Here is a 21747-nt window from a genome sequence, read left to right on the forward strand (position 1 = left end):
TGTCCATTGAATGTTAAATGTGCACGCCTTTCAGCACTATAGAAATGATAACTACTACTAGTAGTAGATTTAATTGGATATTCAGCCTCTAATTTAGCCACTTACCTGTAGCTGAATATTCATGCAAGTTAGCTGTTTAACTAGGCCACTCAGCAGCTCTTTGAAAATCTACCTCAGTGCCTACTTAGAGAACCAACAATGAAAGCAATGAGCATGGACAAAGCACCCTAAATAAGAGAAATACACTGCAGAGAGAAGGCTGTGCTGGGCACACATCTACTCTAAAAAGATAAATGTCCAGAAAATGTAGATCCAGGCAGAAGGCTTTACAAAAATTGTGAGAGAAGAACAGGAAACTATAGGCCTTGTAGATTACTGTCTATAACCTCTTATCCTCATCTTACTCTGTGAGTGTCTTATTGTAACCCGTTCTGAGCTTTCGGGAGGATGGGATAAAAATCTAAATAAATAAACCTTACTTTGAGGGAGGAATAGTCTAATGTTAAGTGCAGTGGGCTGAGAACCTGGGGAACTGGGTTCAGTTCCCACTGTGGCTTCTTGTGACGCTGAGCAAGTCATTTAAACCTTCAGTGCCTCAGGTGCAAAAACTTAGATTGCGAACCCTCTGGAGGACAAAGAAATAATTGAATATAATAAATGCAATCCACTTTGGTTGTACCACAGAAAGGCAGGATATCAAATCCAAGGTAGGGGTTATACTTAACATGACCATTTATTTTTTGCCTCAAAATGGGATGGGTCAAGACCCCCCCAAAACCCTGGACCCCCCGGTACATTTTTAAAATCCCAGCGGCTGCTTCCTGTCCTGATGTCTTCCGGCAGCAGCACAGTGGTGCACAAGGCAGGCATGAGCTTTTCGCATGCCTGCCTGGTCCTGCACTGCTAAACCGAATGGCTGCCGTCATTTCTCACGAGTCTCGCGAGAACTGATGGCAGCCGTTCAGTGAGTGGCATAGGACGTTCTGCCACTGCCAGAAGACATTAAGACAGGAGGAAGCTGCCGGGATTAAAAAAAGGTACCGGGGGGGTGGAGGGGGGGTATGGTACTGTACTTGCTATGGTACTGTACTTGTTTCTTCAGCAGACCCCATAAAATGGGACATTTCGGCATCCTGAAGCTGTGCTTGGGGACAACAGGACAGGCTACCTAAAAACAGGATGGTCCCGTTCAAAACAGGACATATGGTCACATTAGGTATACTATTACCCACCTAGACAAAATGAACAGATGGCTTATGTGGCATTTTTGTTGCCTTGTGTCTGATGTTGAATCATTCATATGCATAGCAAGATTACTGCTAAGGGTCAGGAGGTTCCATTTTGTACCTGAGCACCTGATGGGACTGGAACTCTCGCCCTCTGATAGATACTAGGGAGACCCCCAGCAAGAGAATTCAAATTCAAATTTATTTATAACCCGCTATACCTTGACAGTTCAGAGCGGTTTACAGCAAAGAGGATCTGCCAGACGCAGATGAATTACATTATCAGATTGCATTAATTGCATGGCTGAAGTTCTTAAACAAATTTTATCAAAACAAATACGTTCCAAATTATATTATTTGTATGGCTGTGATTTCTTAAATAAGGGACAGGGTTGGCATTGTTGGCAGAGGAGTTTTGAGGATGTCCAGGGGAACTGGGAAAAAGAGAATCTGTTCCTACCACTTGCCTCTTAATCAGATAGCAAACCTGACATGGATAAGGTTACCAGATGTCCGGATTTCCCTGGACATGTCATCCTTTTGAGGACATGTCCGGGGGTCCGGACGGCTTTTCAAAACCCGGCACAGGGGGGCGGGGCTGGGGCAGGACTAGAGGTGGGGCTGAGGTGGGATCGGGGGCATGATGGGGCAGAACCAGGATGTGACAGGGCGGGGATTGGGGGGCCTTGGGGGGGGGGGGGGCGGGTCTAGGGGGGGTCTGGATTTTCCAGACGGAAAATCTGGTAACCCTAGACATGGGGTTTGCTATCTTCTTGCTGCAGTCAGGAACTTTTGATATTCCTGGCTGCAGCAATGCAAATCAAAGTGCTTGGAATGCTCTTTTTCGGGTCTTTTTTTGTATGTATGTATTGAAAATGATGCTCCTGCTGAACATACAAGCAAATACCTGTGTATTTGCCAGATTCCTTCTTGTTATTTTGAACAATAAAAATATATTAAAAAAAAAAAGAAAAATCTAGAGCTGCAAGATTTCTCTAGTGCTCCAATGTGGCCATTATCTTATGGCCACATTATTGAAAAATGACCCCAATTGGTTGGTCATGTCAGACGTTCAAATACTTCAAGGGTATTAACGTAGAACAAACTCTTTTCCAGAGAAAGGAAAATGGTAAAACCAGAGGACATAATTTGAGGTTGAGGGGTGGTAGATTCAGGGGCAATGTCAGGAAATTCTACTTTACGGAGAGGGTAGTGGATACCTGGAATGCGCTCCCGAGAGAGATGGTGGAGAGTAAAACTGTGACTGAGTTCAAAGAAGCATGGGATGAACACAGAGGATTTAGAATCAGAAAATAATATTAAATATTGAACTAAGGCCAGTACTGGGCAGACTTGCACGGTCTGTGTCTGTATATGGCCGTTTTGTGGAGGATGGGCTGGGGAGGGCTTCAATGGCTGGGAGGGTGTAGATGGGCTGGAGTAAGTCTTAACAGAGATTTCGGCAGTAGGAACCCAAGCACAGTAGCGGGTAAAGCTTTGGATTCTTGCCCAGAAATAGCTAAGAAGAAAAAATGTAAAAATTTAGATTGAATCAGGTTGGGCAGACTGGATGGGCCATTCGGGTCTTTATCTGCCATCATCTACTATGTTTTTTTTACCCATTGCCAAGTCTATCCTCAGAACTGCCCAAACCATGAATCGGCCTGGTTGATTTCTGCAACTGGTTTTCCCATTTCTGAACTCAAGCAGGGTCTTTTCAGTTTTGGGAAACACTTCTGGTATGTGGATTCTTACTTAAAGACTACATGCGACTCTACTAGGCCTTGAAAATTTGCTGTTCTTCATTATCTTCCACCTCCTGGAAGAATCTTGAATCTAAGACTGCAGCAAGTTAGATAGTAGCCAGCAGTTCTCAAAGTGCCCAAGTTCTCTGTTTTCATGGTATGTCCTATCAAAATGTGATTATGTATGTACTGTATATAACTGATACATTCAGAAATAAATTTTTCATACATGGAGTGGATTTCGTCACAGGTGTAGCAGGCGATTTGGCTGGACATGGAGGCGTTGGCTTGGTAGATCTAGTCACAGGAGGAACCACTGCAGACAAAGCATAGTTTGACTTATTTATAAATGAAGTGACAGAAAGATGATCAAAGAAAGAATTCCAGTGCATTATAGCAGTTAACATAAATGACCTCCCCTTCCTCAAAACAACAATTTAATTCCCCTTTTCACTATTTTTGAAACCCATGCTGCAGGTGGCATTCCCACGTGGCTTTGTGGGGGCTTTTGCTAAGTTAAAGGCCAAGTGGCACTGCATCTCAAAGAACTCTTTGGCACAGTTCCCAACAGCTGTCACTGGAGTACAGCTAAGGTTACAAAATGTTTCTCCGGAGAAACCCGGACACATAGTCCAGCCCAATTTTGCCCCTAGCCACGCCCTGTTCTGACTTCAGCCCCACGCCATTCTACCTCTAGCCCTGCCCCTGCTAAGCCTCATCTTCGTTTTCCAACCTCCAGGTTGCGTCTAGAGGGTCTTCGAGCATGCGTGGCTATGTGACACATCATCTGCGCATGCTTAAAGGCCCTCCAGATGCTGCCGGGAGGTTGGGGCTTTCCAAAACCCAGACAAACTACTGGGTTTTGGAAAGTTCATACAGGCACCCAGACAGTCCTCTAAAAGAGCACATGTCCGGGTTTTTCTGGACGTCTTTCCATTGCCAAGGTCAAAGTTTTTCAGGCATGTTTCATGCCTAGGCTTGATTGATCTGGATCACAGAACTGGCTCAGACAGTTCTTCTTATCCTGCATATATCAACCGGATGACCGTTTCACAGCACATAACGACCACTAGCACTATGGCGCATTTACCAAGCAGTTATACAGTGCTCAGTCAAGAATACATTTTAAAAATTCACAAACAAATCGTATGTTTTAGCTTAATATCCAGTGTAATTTACTTCTCACTAACCTGCTTGTGTAGCATGGCTCTTTGTGACAGGGACTCATATCTGGATAAAATGCTTTGCACAGTTACCTAGTTCAGGGATTTCGGCAAATGGCAAAATAAAGTAATATTTACATTTTTTCAACTGTGGTAAGCTCTCTTGTGTAGGCTCAATATAGTTATTGTCTTCATCTTCCTTCCCATCATCCACAGGCACAACATAATCATCCTAAAAATGAATGGAATTTGATACGATTAACATTTGCAATTCTGTGTAACAAAAATGAGATGAATATAGCTTAGAACATGGAATGAAGGGAAGATTGTTGAGATTTGTCTCTTATAAAAAATAAAGAACATCCCCACCCCCAAAAGCAACAGATGTAGCTTCTCTGGCAGTATTTGATTTCATTCTAAATAGACCTCCGCCTTATGGTATGTGGCACCCAGGGCCCATCATTTTTTTACACCCCCCCAATGTAAAAAAATATTTTTTGTAATAACAATGAAACGGCAGTGAAAATTTTCTTTTATTGAACCTCATATATGCAACCATTATTTCAAACATAACATAACATAAATTATGTCTGAAATGTCATGTACATATGGAGTAGATGCTTGGGATAGTTCTGATTGTATTAGTTCGGTTTTATGTGTTTTTTGAACAGAAGGGTTTTTATTTCTTTTTTGAAGGTTTTATAGTCTGTGGTCGAGGTCAATAGGTTGTAGAGTTGGGGGTCGAGTGTTGCAGCTCAAATGGCTAGGAGGTTGTCGAACAGTTTTTTTTCTTTTGACATTTTTGGTTGGAGGGTGTGTGAATGGTGTGTGAGTTCTCCTATGTCTGGTTGAGGTGGATTGACTTATTTAGCTGAAGAAATTAGTTATCCCCCCCATTCCACACACATTAATTCTCTTCCATTTTTGTTCCCATTATAAAAAAACACTGATAAGTTCCCAGAAAAAAAATACATTAAAATAAGAAGTGAAAACAAAGGCCCCTACAGATGAGAACATAACATAAGAATAGCCTAACTGGGTCAGACCAATGGTCCATCATGCCCAGTAACCCATTCTCATGGTAGCCAATCCAGATCACTAGTACCTGGTCAAAACCCAAAGAGTAGCAACATTCCATGGTCCATCATCTCTCTCCCTCTCCTCTATTTTCAGACCCATTATTTCTTCCCACCCATCAGAGGAGGGGCAGGACCACGGTGGAGGAAACAGCGCTGAAGCAGCGCAAAGATCGCTGGCATCGTGATCTTGCTGCAGGCTGCTTCTCTACGGTAAATGGTGCGGGGAGGCCGGGGGGGGAATCCGGATGTCGGGGGGGGGGGGGGAGGGGACCGGATGCCAATTACTTCAAGGCCGGTAGCACCCCCTCAGGGCTTGCACCCGAGACGGACCTCCCCCCCCACCCCTCCCTTGGTACGCCACTGCTCCTCCCCTTGTGTAAATTTCTCACACTTAACAATCTGTAGGATTTTACTGAACCTTAGAAAATGAAGGGGTAGTGCTGGAAATCCATTAAGCCTTGCAAAATTATTTTTACTTTGGTAAACATAAAAGAGCTTTGAATTTTTTGACTGCTGAGAAATTAGCAATGTGCACAGGAAAGATGACAATTTTTGGTAGGGTTTCTGTTCATTTGGGGGTGTCTCCCAGTTTTCATGTTTGTTTGGGGTTTTTTTGCAATTCATTTCACACATTTACCACACATTAAAAATGTACTTTAAGAAAATCAGAATAGCAATACTGGGTAAGATCGATGGTCTCTATCTAGTCCAATATCCTGCTTCCAGTTTGCTAATATACATTATATCAATGCATCATGCTCTAAATATTTTAAGGTACAAAAACCATTACGCACTAACGAATGTTTATCACTGATTGAAATGAATAGTAGAAGACCTACTCTCTTATTCTTAAGTCACCATATGGATTGAGGGCTTTATAGACTGATTTAAGTCAGTGAAATTTAATTAATGAATCCAGGGTGTTTGATCAGTTCATGGGAACTTGTGTACAAGTTTATCTCAAGTTCACCAGGGTTTATCACCGCAAATAGCATCGCAATTGGCGATCAGCTGGCACTCCCTGACAAAAACATTTCTTGACTGACGAACGACAGTGGTCTTTTGATCAAGATAAGTTCCTTTTTTTCAGTAGCCATATTGATTGTTGAAAGACTGATAGATTGTTTTGGCACTGCAGGAACGTTTTTCAACACTGCGACACTGTATCAGTGCTTTTGATTTCTTGAATTAAATTATTTAGGCACCAGGGTATTTGGGGCTATTTAGCACGTTTTAAAACATTAAATTAAATATGTAATTGAAATTTTTACTATTATAGATTTGATTGGCCACAGGGTGTTTAATATGATGTTTGTGGACGATTCCTGCCTGGCACTCTTGGGTACTATTTGCGGTGATAAACCATGGTGAACTTCAGATAAACTTGTACATAAGTTCCCATGAACTGATCAAACACCCTGGATTCATTAATTAAATTTCACTGACTTAAATCAGTCTATAAAGCCCTCAATCCATATGGTGTCTTAAGAATAAGAGAGCAGGTCTTCTATTATTAACTTGAGTATCCTGACCCCTCTCATTTAGAGTAGGCTTCAACATTTTTGGATTATCACTGATTGAAAGCTATTTAACCGATCATTTGTTTTTCTTGCTTAAATTTAGTTACACTTGAGTTCAAATGAAGAGTGCCCCCCCAACAAAATATTAAAAGGAGAAGGAACAGGGTGCCTATAGTGTCCTCTCCTTCCATGAGCCCCTGCACCGCAGGGGTGGTATTTACACCTACTTTTAAATGAAGAAAGCTAATTTTAGAAGTTTGCAGTATAAGCATGCATAAGTGTTATTTGGAGGTGTGTGCGTGCGTGCGCGTGGGTGTTGGGCAATTATGGTTCCTCTGGCATTTGAACTAAAAAGATAAACAAAAATCAGAAAATTAAGAGCTTTGGAGATTGACTCCAAGAGTCCCCTTAGATGTTCAGATATAATCTGGCACTTACAAACATGCTATACAGTAGCATAGCCCTGCGTCTAATTTAGGATGGGCCCGAGAGCAAAGTGGGTGGGCCAAAAATTTAATCTCCGCTCTCCCAACTAAAGCAAACCCACGTTTAAGTTTTGCTTCATGCCCTACATGCCCCCCAAGGTAAATGGCATATCTCTGCTGGTGGGGATCCCTCAGCCCCGTTAGCTGAGGACTTCTTCCTTGTCATAGAGTTTGCATGTTGGGCGGCCACTGGTACTGTCCTGGAGCTGCTGCCGCCAGCCACCAGCTTCCATGTGTGTATGCTAAGTTTTGTGCAAGCATGAAAACTAAGCATGAACAAGGGAGGAAGTGAGGAAGTGGCCTGTGGCTGGGAAGAGTGGCAGCTCCAGTATAGGGCATGTGGCTGCCCATCATGTAAATTCTTTCAGCAGGGAGGAGGTCTTTGGTTGGCTTGGGAATCCCTGCCAGCCACACTAAAGAAGATTACATTTTCGGCAGGCCTGAGCACAAACTAGGTAGTTCCTTGGCTATGCCACTGATGTTGCAGAATCAGTCGCTTCCACAAGTAAGTGCCGCTACTTATATGCGTTCAAATTCCCAAATGATACCATTCTTTGACAGTGTATTTTTGTAACGCTTGTTCCTGCAGTATGTACAACCAGATACACAGGATTCTCTGACCTTGTTACAGGTATTTTACTAAAGGCTCCACATTTAGGGCTCCTTTTAAAAAGCTGCACTACTAATTAGCAGAGCGCTGAATATGAAATAATCCATGGGATCAGAATGGGCTTTGCATTCAGTACACCATATTGAATTGGTAGTGTAGCTTTGTAAAAAGGAGACTTTAGTAGCTTTGTAAAAAGGAGACTTTAGTAAGACTTTAGTAAAACTTTCTGACTGGGATGCTCCTTGTCCTACCAAACAAACTGTACAAAACTAGATTTCACATCTCTCTAGATTCATTAATATAAACAATTCTCTCTTATGCTTTGTTTCCTCTACATTACCAATCATGCATGGTCAGTGGTATATTTAGAATGAAGAATTCCAAAATCTGGAAAGGATAACCAGAAAATAAATGTGTACTGAGAAAAATCACAGATGGTAGCAGCTCACAGACCTCGTAGCTGAAATATATAGATGGACAATACAATATTTAAATTCTCTAACCAGTTTCAAATGGCCAATCCCAGAGAAGCTCCCAGAGACAGTACATCTAAGGGCTAGATTCACTAAAGTCAGCGATCGTCGCTAAACCTGTGAAAACAGGTTTAGTGATGATCACTGCTAACCGACCCAATTCACAAAATGGCCCACCGAATGTTTTTTTGCCTCAATTGTCCATTTTCCGATCCAGCCATTCAAATTAGTAAAACCCCATGCAAAATAGCCAAGCGATTGATTCACTTACATTGCTTGGCTATTTAGCATTGGGTTTTACCAATCCTAAAACCCGATTGCTGGGTTTTTTTTTTCAGTTTTTTTTCAACGGCACTGATATTTTGCATGTATTACACATGCAAAATATTTGTCCCATAAAAAAAATAGAAAAAAGAAAAAAATCCTCCATCGCCACCTCAGGCCCTCCCCAACGACCCCCGACAATCATGCGCCCCCTCCCTTGACAATTGCGGTGACCCACCTGAACCTAAAACAAATGGCAGAATGGATGACTACTCCCTCCTGCCATGAAGGACATCCCCCCAATCCTCCTCCCCCCCAAAAAAGGTAGGAGGGATGCTCACTCCCTCCTGCCATGAAGGCGCCCGCTCCCTCCACCCCCTGAAAAAAATGGCAGGAGGGATGCCTACTCTCTCTTGACCCCTGGATGCCCCCTCCCAGGCCCCCATGCCCCCGTACCTGGAAGTTGGGCGCAGGAGTTACTAAAAACACCTCCTGCTTCTCCTGCAACAACACTGGGCTTTAGGCCCCTCCCCAGTGCATCATGTGATGCACAGGGAGTGGCCTAAGGCCCTGATTGGCTCAGATCCCTCAGGCCCCTCCTGTGGGCAGGGACTGAGGTATTTGAGCCAATCAAGGACTTCCTTAGTAAGGAGCCTAAGGAAGTCAATGATTGGCCATTTTTTCTTGGTTTGGGGGGAGAGGAATGGGAGCGTCTGGTGGCAGGAGGGAGTGGACATCCCTCCTGCCTTTTTTTTGGGGGGCGGGGGGGATATGGCATGGCACAGAAGTCCTAATAGCAGTGACAGGAGGCTGCTTTCTTTGTCATTGCTGTTAAGGCTGTGCGCATGTCTCAGTCGCTCACTGAGCGATTGAATCAGTCGGGTTTGCATGCAAATTGTTTGCATGCAAACTTGATAGTGAATCAGTCGCTGTTGGAAAATCAGCCAGAGAATCAGCTAATAGTGATTGAGTCGTTATCTTTAGTGAATCTAGTCTTAAATGTTTTGGGGATGAGGGGTGTTTGTGTGTGAGGAAGGGAAAATCATCTGCTGACAGATGTGTTTCCAGAAGAATGCCACCTTCAGGCAGCTGTGTTTTCCGTCAGCGAAAGCAGGTAGAGATGTGCAGCAAAAACAGCAGACATAAAAGACCTCATGTTTAACATCAGAGAACATTACCTCATCATTATTGCACCTTAGAAGCATGGGTGAAACAAATGGTTTCTTAACAGCAGACTGGGGCTGTGAAGATGCTGAATTTGTCTTGGCCGCAGGCTGACTTGGCACGCTTGGGAGTGGCTTGCTGAAAGGTGGCTGCCTGTTCGCTCGATTATCTTTAAAAGGGGAATCCAAAAAGTAAGTATGATGATCTGTAGAACAGAACCTCTCGCATTTATGCACTGGACATGAACTATGCACTAGTTTGATCCCCATTTCAGTTTATAGACAATTTTGAGGACCTGAAGCTGCTCACCATAATTTTGTGGCTTTACAGTTCAAGTGTGTTTGGTTTCTTCTAATTCATGTAGAAATGGGGTCTAAAGCCGTATATGTGCTTATGTCTAAATTTGCTGGCCTGGACATCATACATAAAGTTAGGCTTGCTGTTATCTAAAGCCAAACTTTATGGACAACCCTTCCATGTACTGCTATGCTGGGATATTCAGTGCTCAGTCTTAAATAGGATAACTTACTGACATATCTTTAAGTAGTCTTTGAACTGCTGAACATTACTCTCAGTTGGGGTAATTGTATAAGTGGGTGTCTCCTCTTTGATGCCCAATGCAGCACAGTAAGAGTCTATTTTATAACAGCTGGGTGAGTAGATGCCATCATGGAATCCTCTATAATAAAACCCTAAGCACGCATGTGCACTTAGGGTTTTGTGATAGCTGCCACCATGCTGTGTCCCTCCGTGCCAAATTCAATTTTGGAACATGGAGGCAGGGAACACGCCAGCGACTCTCCCCTCCCGCCCTCACTCACCAACCGCTGCCAACGGCGCTGCTCCTCTTCAAAGCAGCCTGCTAAGGATTGCAGCTGGCTGTAGGGAACGTCGCAGGCCGCTCTGCACCTCGGCATCACATTCCCTCTGCTGTACGCGATCGCGTCAGAGGGAACGTGCTACCAAGGTACAAAGTGGCCTGCAAGGTTCGCTACAGCCGGCCGCGATCCTCAGCAGGCTGCTTTGAAGAGGAGCATCAGCGGTTCAAAGACGCCAGGAAGCCGGCTGCAGAGGGAGCAGGGAAGAGGGACAGGGGGAGCAGGTAAAGAGTGCTGCTGGACAGGGGGAGCAGGGAAGAGGTGCTGCTGGACAGGGGAGCAAGGAAGAGAGACGGGGGAGCAGGTAAGGAGTGCTGCTGGACAAGGGGAGCAGGGAAGAGGTGCTGCTGGATATGGGGGAGGTAAAAGGAAGGGAGAAGGGCTACTGCTGGAATGGGGGAGCAGGCAAGGGGTGGTGGTGGACAGCTGAGGAAAGAGAGAGAAAGAAAGAAAGACAGACAGACAGACAGAAAGCAGCTAAGGAAAAAGAGAGAGAGAGAGAGATAAAGAAAGACAGACACACACATCTATTCTAGCACCTGTTAATGTAACGGGCTTAAAGACTAGTACTAGTATAATCTGGTACTGGGGCACTAAAATCCTGATGCCCACAGTTATACCAACTATTATTCTGTAAGCTGTGCGCTTATGTGGTAGCCCCATCCATGCCCCATCTATGGGCTAGATTCACTAAACCTTCTGATCCTGTACCGACAATCCCCGACCCCGATCTGATTCACTAAACTGCTGCCCGATCAATCTCCTTCCCCGATCTGATCCACCCATGCAAATGAGTAAAACCCCATGCAAAATAACCAAGCGATTCATTCACTAACAATTGCTTGGCTATTGTGCATTGGGTTTCACTATTGTCAAACCCGACTGCTGCAGACCTGTCGGTAACTGTGTTACTGATTGTAAATAAGGGGGGTATTCTAAACCTCCCTAAATACCTTGTATCAACAATTTAGTTTTCGTTTATCTTCACGGCCCTCAGAGATGCCACCAAGGGTTCAATAAAAGATCATAACCCCTGGCTTTATGCACCCAATCGTCACTGAGTCGATTTAAGTGTAAAACTAGTTGAGTCTTAAAGTGAATTATTTTTGTTCTCTTATTATTTTAATAACTTAAGGTTAATATCATAAATATTGCTAAGAAATTTTAAGTCAATACTTAGCTTAACCGGGATGGTGGTTGACAAGGGATATAAAAGCCTTTTTTATCCCTTGTCAACCACCATCCCGGTTAAGCTAAGTATTGACTTAAAATTTCTTAGCAATATTTATGATATTAACCTTAAGTTATTAAAATAATAAGAGAACAAAAATAATTCACTTTAAGACTCCACTAGTTTTACACTTAAATCGACCCAGTGACAATTGGGTGCATAAAGCCAGGGGTTATGATCTTTTATTGAACCCTTGGTGGCATCTCTGAGGGCCGTGAAGATAAACGAAAACTAAATTGTTGATACAAGGTATTTAGGGAGGTTTAGAATACCCCCCTTATTTACAATCTGTATCTCAACCTTGTACTAACCATCAGTTAAGCCTACTACCCAATTTATTAAGGTAACTGTGTTACTGACAGGTCTGCCTGAAGGTTTTTTTTTCTTTTTTTAAAAAATGGCACTGATATTTTGCGTGTATTGACAAAACATCAATCACAAATTTGCTGATATACAGCACAGTGCCACTGCTAGCCATAGAAGAACACGGTGGGGCTGCTTAAAACATACTTCTAGATTTGCTTGCATTTCAATTCACATCTCAAGCTATCGAACCTTCATCTATGTAATCGAACTGCTCCTGCATGGTGCCAAGGATTCCCGCCTGCTCTAATAATTATTTTGGCTATTTCAGAGGTTGTGATATGTGGCGAAACAATACAGCCTTTAAATTTCCAAACTGTACCTGCATATTCTCCCTTAGGAAATGTGAATCCTGGAGCGATTTTCTTTGCCGTTTCTATTGGAGGGGGTTCATAATTATCCTCTTCACCAGGGATCACATAATGTTCTGAATCGGAGTGTTGCTCATCTGGATTTTCATAGTCACTATCCTGGAAACATATAACTGGCACTTTATTTCTTTGCAGCCCATTACTAACCAAAGATTTTGTACAAGGTTAAGCGGATAATTCTGCAGCAGCCTGCATAGAGTCATTATACAAATACGTGACACCAATTTTCAAATTACTTTGTAGTTACACCTGCTAGTTACTACACCTAAGTGCCTGCCTTGGAAAGGTCTCTGCTGGAGTAAAAGTGTAGACACAGTAACATTATTTGCATATATGTTTATTCAAAATTTGATATACTGCCGAATCTTACAGAGTTCGCAATGGTTTACATATCTTTTTACAGGTACTTCGAGCACTTTCCCTATCTGTCCTGGTGGGCTCACAATCTATCTAATGTACCTAGGGCAGTGGAGGATTAAGTGACTTGCCCGACATCACAGGGAGCAGCGCAAGGTTTTGAACCCACAACCTCAGAGTGCTGAAGCTGTTGATCTAACCACTGCACTGTCATTATTGAATTCATGCTCAGCACTCTGCATTTTGCCTCCCAAATGTGGATAACCTTTATAAAATTGCCCCCTTCCTGCCTGTTAATCCAGGCACCCTGGCTACAAATTAACTTTTTAATGATATATGGTGTATTATATCTGTGCACATATAGAATGAAGTAGACTTTCGAACAGGGAAAAGCACGGTCGATGTGATAGGGCTAATTCAGGCTCTTCCATTGGAAGATTCCCCAACATCAGGTTTTGGTTATGTTGACTATAATTGGGACGGCTGGCCCATATATATATAGAGGGTTTCCAACAAGCATCAAGCAAAAAACAAAAGGAACTGACCCCCAAATATCCACAAAGAAGAAAATCCAGAGAAAACCAAAAAAACTCTGTGGAGTGATGATGTTCCTAAATGGACTTTATTTGAAAAGTGTCAAAGTTCCAAAGGTACACTGAAATCATCCACATAAAATAATTCCATCCACATAAGAGCCTTAAAGGACCTAGTCCGCTAGGAATACAGGACCCAACACGGTACGCGTTTCGACAAAAAGTCTTCTTCAGGGGTCCCTGGGGGGTCCTATAAAGGTGAGTACATGGGAAACAATTGTGTGGTGAGCCGGAAGTGAGACACTGCTTGCTTTTCTATTGCAAATGCAAGCAGTGTCTCACTTCCGGCTCACCACACAATTGTTTCCCACGTACTCACCTTTATAGGACCCCCAGGGACCCCTGAAGAAGACTTTTTGTCGAAACGCGGACCGTGTTGGGTCCTGTATCCCTAGCGGACTAGGTCCTTTAAGGCTCTTATGTGAATGATTTATTTTTATGTGGATGGAATTATTTTATGTGGATGATTTCAGTGTACCTTTGGAACTTTGACACTTTTCAAATAAAGTCCATTTAGGAACATCATCACTCCACAGAGTTTTTTTGGTTTCCAACAAGCATAACAGGTACGTTAGATAGATTGTGAGCCCACCGGGACAGATAGGGAAAATGCTTGAGTACCTGATTGTAAAAACCGCTTAGATAACCTTGATAAGCGGTATATCAAATCCTAATAAACTTGAAACTTGAGAATAAGAGACAAGCATGCTAAGACTTTTTCTCAGATAAAAATAGGGGAAACCCATCCATTTCAGAAAACTAAGGGCCAGATTTTATAAATGGTGCCTAAGTGCACCTACATTGTAGGCACTGCTATTTATTTATTTATTCAATTTTCTATACCATTCTCTCCAGGGAGCTCAGAATGGTTTACATGAATTTATTCAGGTACTCAAACATTTTCCCCTGTCTGTCCCAGCAGGCTCACAATTTTATCTAATATACCTGGGGCAATAGGGGGATTAAGTTACTTGCCCAGGGTCACAAGGAGAAGCGTGAGTTTAAACCCATAACCCCACGGTGCAGAGGCTAGAACTGGCGCAGTCAATTACCATACCAATTTAAAAAATGTTGCGTGTGGATTCTAAAGTTAGGCGATGCTAGGAATCCTTGATCAGGGCACCTAATGTAGGCATCCTATACAGAATCTGGCCCTAAATGGCCAGAACACACACAAACATTTATGCAATGCCATAGCAACTAAACATTGATCTTAGCCATTATAGAAACATAAATGTTTATTTGCCCTGCAGCTGCCACAGAGCCTGGAATCCCTTATCAGTTTTGCTTTCGGGATGAGAAGTGGGGAGGGAGTGTCTGCTAAACCCTTTAGTGGAATACTGCATAGAAGGAGTGGTTTTCTGAAACATAGACATCCCAGAGAGACATTCATCTCCTTTCTAAAAATGGGGCATAAACATTATTTTTTGGGCCCACCCAAAATATGCCCAGGCCATGCCCTCTTTCCATTTGCACTTTCTTCAGTTTTTTACATGTATATTCTGGCTTTGTAAAACTCAGAACTTGGAAGTTTATATAAGATTTGAACATTTAAAGTGCCAGTCTATGCATCTCTAAAACACGAAAGGCATGTCTATAATAAGCACTATAGTATGCTGCAAAGCAAAACCCGCATATCAGCTGTAGAAATAATGTTCTAAGTGTTATTAGGATGCAAAGAAGAGTCTGGCTTAATATGCCTACTTATTCAAGCATCTATAGTTTGCACAGTGAAATATACTGTTATATAATGCGTTAAGCTCAAGTCTATTCACTCTCTTTAGTGTTTTCATTAAAACCTGCTGGGCATACTATGGTGCTTCACAAAGGGTAAAGGGGATGGGACTTGATATACCACTTTTTCTGTGTGATTTACACAATCAAAGCAGTTTCTATGAGCAATGTAGTGTTAGGAGACTTGCCCAGAGTCACAAGGAGCTGCAGTGGGAATCAAACAGAACCTCAGGGTGCTGAGGCAGCTGCTCTAAACCACTAGGCCACTCCTCTACCCCACTCAAGACAGTATACTTACAAAATCATCTGACCAGTGGTCTTCATCATCCTCATCTGTGTGTGGGAAAGAAAAACGTTACTCAACAAAATCCTCACAAGATCAATAACACACAAAAGTAAAACAGAAAATCAGTGGGAAGAATTTGTGCTGACAAGTGTTGCTTATGTGTCTCTGTTCTGTTAACATTTAAACATACCTGGAAAGGGGAAGTTGGTGACCCTAGAATGAAGCATGGTAAATCTTCTAACCTCAAAATAATAAATGTTAGAAAACATGGAGCTTTGCTAAGTTGATGGCTGGACATTAAAGGGGGCGTATAGATTTTATGTGCGTTAAAAAAAAAAAAAAGATTGGGAATAGTGAAAACGCTTTTAAAATTGGTGAATCCGTTCATCAACATGGTATTGCATTGGTCCACTGGTAGTTGCCACATTATATGAGATTCTTAAATTTTGAGGGATGCGAGTGAAATTTTCCTAGTTGAATGAAAAGTGTTTTTTTAATTGGTTTACCATCATAATTTTAGAGAGTTAAAAAATCACCATTTTACATTCGAACATAATAGCAACAAGCAACAATTGAAAAACAAGGATGTGTACTAACAACTATGAAATCTCTCTTTCTATACTGAAAAGGCGAGTCTGATCACAGAGGTCCAGGCTATGACAATCTCTTGACTGGTCTACTGTAATGCCCTGTTCATTGGTCAAACTAAAGAGAATTTACATTAGCTCCAACTTATTCAGAAAGCTGCAGCATGACTGACAGAGGGTTGCATATCACCAGTGGTGTAGCGAGGGTAGGAGGTGTCTGGGTTAGTGGTGCCTCACCACGCCCTCATCTCCGCCCTCCCCCACGCCACACTCGTGCCCTCCCTATCCCCCGTACCTTTTTAAATCTTCACCTAACGTGAGCAGGTTCTCTGGTCTGTTGCTGGCGCCAGCCTTGGCTTTTCCTCCTGGCCCAGTGACCTGGAAGCGATTTCAGAGGAGAGCCAGGCCAGCGCAAGCAGCAGGCTGGAAAAGTTGCTCACACTAGTGAAGATTTAAAGAAGTGGGGGTGGGTAAGAGAGGTCACGAGCCTGGTGTGGGGGAGGGGTGGAGAGGTGCCAACACCCCCACCAAGATGGCACCTCCTTTGGTAGTCCACCCCCCACCCCCTTACTATACCATTGCATACCAGAGTCTTCTTGCAAAAATTACACTGGTTACCTCTACTTTATAGGGGCAGATTTAAAAGCCTTTGATCGATTTTCAAGGACATCAGACAAAATGAGCCAAAGCACCTAAATAAATTGTTAGGAAAATCAAAGGGTTGGGGCCTGGAAAGGGGAGAGAGCCTTGGCTATAGGTTGGGGGAGGGGATAAGGCAGGGATGAGAGGTGCAGAGACCTGCGAGGGGTTGGAGGGGAGAGTAGAGAGTGGGGAGGAAAGAGAGAGTGAGAAACCTGGAATATCTCAAACCCCCTTTACCCATTGTGGTTCTTTGTGAATCCTGGGTCAAACATTTAGAATAAAATGGCTTTTTGCTTTAAAAAGGTTTCTGACCCCTGCCCTAGACTAAGAGTCTGTGAATGCTACCTCTGTAGCATCTCTAGCTGATCCAAGATGAGGAAGAAGTAATTTCAGAATTAATACTAGAGATCCTCCACATGGCAGTACACAGAACTGCCTTTGAACTAGTTTATACTTGCTGAGAATTTGTCATGCAAAACAAATTATAATAGGCTTCATAGTCATTATCAATTTGTAAGATGGCTTCCTTTGGTTTCAGGGTTTGTACTATACATGAAAGCATGTGCTATGACTAAGGAAGACTTGTAGTTACTATTAGTTTAGTCAATCACAGCTGAGAATTATTTACTTTTATGAGCATAACTTACCTTCAATGTAATCCCTGTGTGGTACACTAGGTGGTGCTTTATTTGTTATCCTGTAAATGATAATTATCAACGTTATCATCCGATCATTAATAAATATGGAGAACTACATTCTTTAGAATAAATACATACGTGAAGGATCAAAGTTATCTGGGGCAGAAGAAAAAGTGACACACAACAGAATAAATAAGCACCAGCGCTTTAAAGACAATGCTGCAGGGAAGAGAATAGGATGTATAATTTCTTTCTGAGAAACATGCTAAAGAAATAAACTTTGATGGGAGTGCTTTAGAAACAATTTCACACTGAAATGCTTTAAAATGCTGAAGACATGTAAGCTGTAAAATGGTCATTCAGGTGCACTTGAGAGCTTGTTATATATAAGAAGGGACGGATGAGAAGCATTGCATGACAATGTTTATAAAAAATGTTTGATGCAGAAACTCCGAAATACCTTTACAGAACATATATTATGGTAAATCTGTATTGGTTTTGTTTCTTGACCTAGCAGTTTCTTCCTGCTCCTTTTGTATTACAGTTCAAGCTGAACTAGAGCTGGGATTAGGTACTCTGACCTTCTATTCCCTGACTTCCCAAGGATTCCCTCCCCACTACATAAGAACATAAGTCATGCCTCTGCTGGGTCAGACCTGAGGTACATCATGCCCAGCAGTCTGCTCACGCGGTGGCCCATCAGGTCTAGGACCTGTATACTAGCCCTCTATCTATACCCTTCTATCCCCTTTTCCTTCAGAAAATTGTCCAATCCCTTCTTGAATTCCAATACCGTACCCTGTCCTATCACTCCCTCTGGAAGCGTGTTCCAGGTGTCCACCACCCGTTGGGTGAAGAAGAACTTCCTAGCATTGGTTCTGAATCTGTCCCCTTTTCATTTTTCTGAATGCCCTCTCGTTCTTGTAGTTGTCGAAAGTTTGAAGAATCTGTCCCTCTCCACTTTCTCTATGCCCTTCGTGATCTTATAAGTCTCTATCATATCCCCTCTAAGTCTCCACTTCTCCAGTGAAAAAAGCCCCAGTTTCTAGTGGATTGGGTCCTATATGTCTTTAGGTATGTGGATTATCAAGATAACTTTTAATAAAGTCCAGTTCAGGAACATCAACTCTCCACGGAGTCTTTTGTTTTGGTTCTACATTTCTCTACTGTGGAGTTATTGGGTCAATTTTTTGGTTTCATCTCTAAAGTTAGGCATAGTTTCCGGTGTTAAGTGCTATTTTATAAGCAGCAACTAACTTTAAGCGTCATATGTAGAATAGTGCTCAGTGGCACAGATGTTTTTAGGCGCCATTAGTAGAATTGAGTCCTCAGTGTTATTACCGTAATCTAAAAATATGTGTGCATTATTGGTACCTAAATTTTGACACACCTTATAGAATTGCCCTTAAGAATTGAGATGTCTTTCACTAAGGGTGCGTTATAAGCCTTTACCTGCAGTTGAGTCTTTATAAAATTAATAGATTACTTAGGGGTCCTTTATCTAAGTTGTGGTAAGTGCCAGCACATGTACACTGCAGCTTAAAATGGCTTACTGTGGGACACATAACAGAATCCTGAGATAATTTCTTGATGTGTGTGCACAAACTGTGTGCTAAATAAAATTTTATTTTATCACAGAGAAAGCATGTCACAGCCACGCACTAATGGCAACAACGGCGCATGGGAAAAGGGAAAATCAGCCATTTTACTTCCGCAGTAAAAACAGTCTTTGTGCAAGGGACACACCTGCATAAAGGTACACCAAGGTCACTTTATACTGTAGCTTAGTTAAAAGGATCCCTTAGTTATACTAAAAATAAATCTACATATATAAAATTTAAGGTACTATATACTTAACTTACCGTACATAAAATTTTACTATCAGGAACATATTAGACACACCATTTTGCTCTGGCTACTTTACAGGATGGGGATATGTTAATGGTTCTATGACTACTGAATTTGTATTAAAGCATTTGTGCATAGAGTATTGACAACTGTTTGATGTAAACGTCCAGTGTTCTGTCTAACACAGTGGTCTCTGTCAGCCTAGCATTGCCAGCAGTCAGCATTTTCGGTTGGCCTAACTAATGTCAGCAGAGGCCTATGGGACATTATATCAATCTGACTCTGGAATGTTGATGCAGATAGATCCTAAATGCTCCTGCACAGAATTCACATACATTAACCTTTTCCTATCGTGTGTCCCAGATGACGGGGCATTCCAAAAATGTCGTTGCCATCGTGGATAAACAGTCTGTATGGACTAATAAAGAACAACCTAAAAAGGCTAAATCATAAGTAGAAAGGGATTCTACTCAGAGCTCAAGGAGAGTGTTTTTGAAAGGGTCTCAAGTGCTCACGGTTAAGAGCTCGATGTGTCTTACAAGCTAATAACCTTCAGGTGAGCTATCATCGATCTTTTATTCACTACTCCAATTTATGCTCTGTAGTATCAGAAACCCTCTATAGCTGATTTTAATATTCAGAAAAAATTTTTATATTTATTTAAATGTAATACTTCTATGAAATTCTAAAATAGAACTGTCGGAATTGAACTTCACTTAGCTATAGTAGCAAGGTATCAAAGTGACCTGTCGGAGTTAATAACTTCCGTATATAGGTCTTAAATTACTTAGCTTCAATAGCAAGATGTCATAGTGGCTACGGAAGATCTCCGTTTCGCTCTTGTTAACTCAAACAGAGCTTCATCAGGAAAAAGCCGACATTCACACTACAAAATGAAACATAGAAATGAAAATAATTATTTAAAACTTAAGCTTCTGAAATAGAAACTATCTAGCAAATAATTTTAGCTACTTAAATACTAGAACGCCTAAAGACAGATTCAATGGGAATACTTCTTATTTATTTTAAACTACCTATTACTTAAGAAATGGCAGGAGCACAAAATCAGTGTATATAAAAAAATTATTTTAGAATTTATATAGTTAAAGTCTATGTGATTGAAGTTTATATAGTTAAAGTTTGCTAATGAAAAACACCTATAGATGAAACTCTAGCAGTAAAACAGAGCGTCTAAGTTTAAAGAAAAACCAAAAGTTGGAAGAATTACGCTATCACTCTAAGACCTACCAATTTATATCGGCTCTGGTTCTCACAGAGGGAACCGTTTAGGGGACACAGCCCAATTCAGACTTGTCTGGAGATATCTGGACAGCAGACTAATACCACAGCTTAAATACAAAGGCGTCTGAGGTCACATCCGGAAACCACCGCCTTATTTAATTAGAGGTTTTAACTGCAGATTTTGAATAAACAGCGGGACTGATGTCATATCCGGAACATGCCGGTGAAAGGACGCAAAAAGGTTACAAGAAATATTGACGTAACAAACGCTGATGATAAGTTAAAATTTTAATTTACATAAAAGCTTGCCAGTTAATGGCTACGTTCAAGCCTGATGGCTGTAGACTATGTAAACGGTCTATCCACCGTTGTTCTAAACGTAGCAATTTATTACCCCTATCCCCCCCTCTTATAGAAACCGGTATTGAATCAATAATGATACATTTTAGTTCTGTAAAAGTATGGTTGTGTGCTAGGCAGTGGGCTACCAACGGTGCTTCTTTCCTTTGATGTTTCAAACAAGATTTATGTTCTGCCATACGAATATTGAACTGTCTAGTTGTTTTACCTACATAGATTTTATTGCAGGGACAAATAATAGAGTACACAACATACTCTGATCTACAGGTTGTATTATACTTTAACCAATATTTCCTATGATCTAAAGGATTTTCAAAAAAAGTACCTTGAATATTGAGAGGACAGATCTGGCATCTTCCACAACTAGAATGAGATCCCGATGTATTATAGGGAACATTCTGTACTGGATCTGGTTGAAGTCTCAAAAATTCTCTTAAATTACGTGCTCTTGAATACGTAAGCCGTAGCTTTGAATTTTCGAAACAAGGATTAGATTGAACAATCCTCCAGTGATCATTGATAATATTTGCTATCTGATCTGATTCTACATTATATTTAAGTACAAAGTTATAAACATCATCTCGATATTCTGACTCAGTGCCCTCGAACAACTTATCTCTAGAAGGATATAATAACCATTCCTGGTGGTTACACTTGGCTCTCTGATAAGATTGTTTCAGTTGTCTCTCAGGGTAACCCCTATGTCGTAAGTTATTAGACAGTTTTTTAGCTGAAGATTTAAAATCAGCTTTATGGGTGCAAATACGTCTAAACCGTAGAAACTGTGCTAATGGTAGACTGTTCTTAAGTGGAATGGGATGACAGCTGTCATAATGGAGAAGATTGGTAGTATCAGTAGGTTTGATATATAGTTTAGATTCAAACTGA

General features: G+C 41.7%; 1 protein-coding gene across 6 annotated transcripts in view; it reads right to left on the bottom strand.

Annotated features, from left to right (window-relative positions):
- The window catches only part of BLNK (B cell linker), a 309255-nt gene that overhangs the window by 71201 nt on the left and 216307 nt on the right, over positions 1 to 21747 (bottom strand). For all 6 annotated transcript variants that reach the window (XM_033943169.1, XM_033943170.1, XM_033943171.1 and 3 more), the window contains 6 exons: positions 17419 to 17468; positions 15555 to 15589; positions 12524 to 12671; positions 9744 to 9898; positions 4273 to 4366; positions 3201 to 3287 (listed from right to left, as the gene is read on the bottom strand). In XM_033943169.1, coding sequence (XP_033799060.1) covers positions 3201 to 3287; positions 4273 to 4366; positions 9744 to 9898; positions 12524 to 12671; positions 15555 to 15589; positions 17419 to 17468 — 569 coding nt within the window. The remainder of the gene's footprint in view (positions 1 to 3200; positions 3288 to 4272; positions 4367 to 9743; positions 9899 to 12523; positions 12672 to 15554; positions 15590 to 17418; positions 17469 to 21747) is intronic.

Source organism: Geotrypetes seraphini, chromosome 4, assembly GCF_902459505.1.
Source record: "Geotrypetes seraphini chromosome 4, aGeoSer1.1, whole genome shotgun sequence".
Lineage (NCBI taxonomy): Eukaryota > Metazoa > Chordata > Amphibia > Gymnophiona > Dermophiidae > Geotrypetes > Geotrypetes seraphini.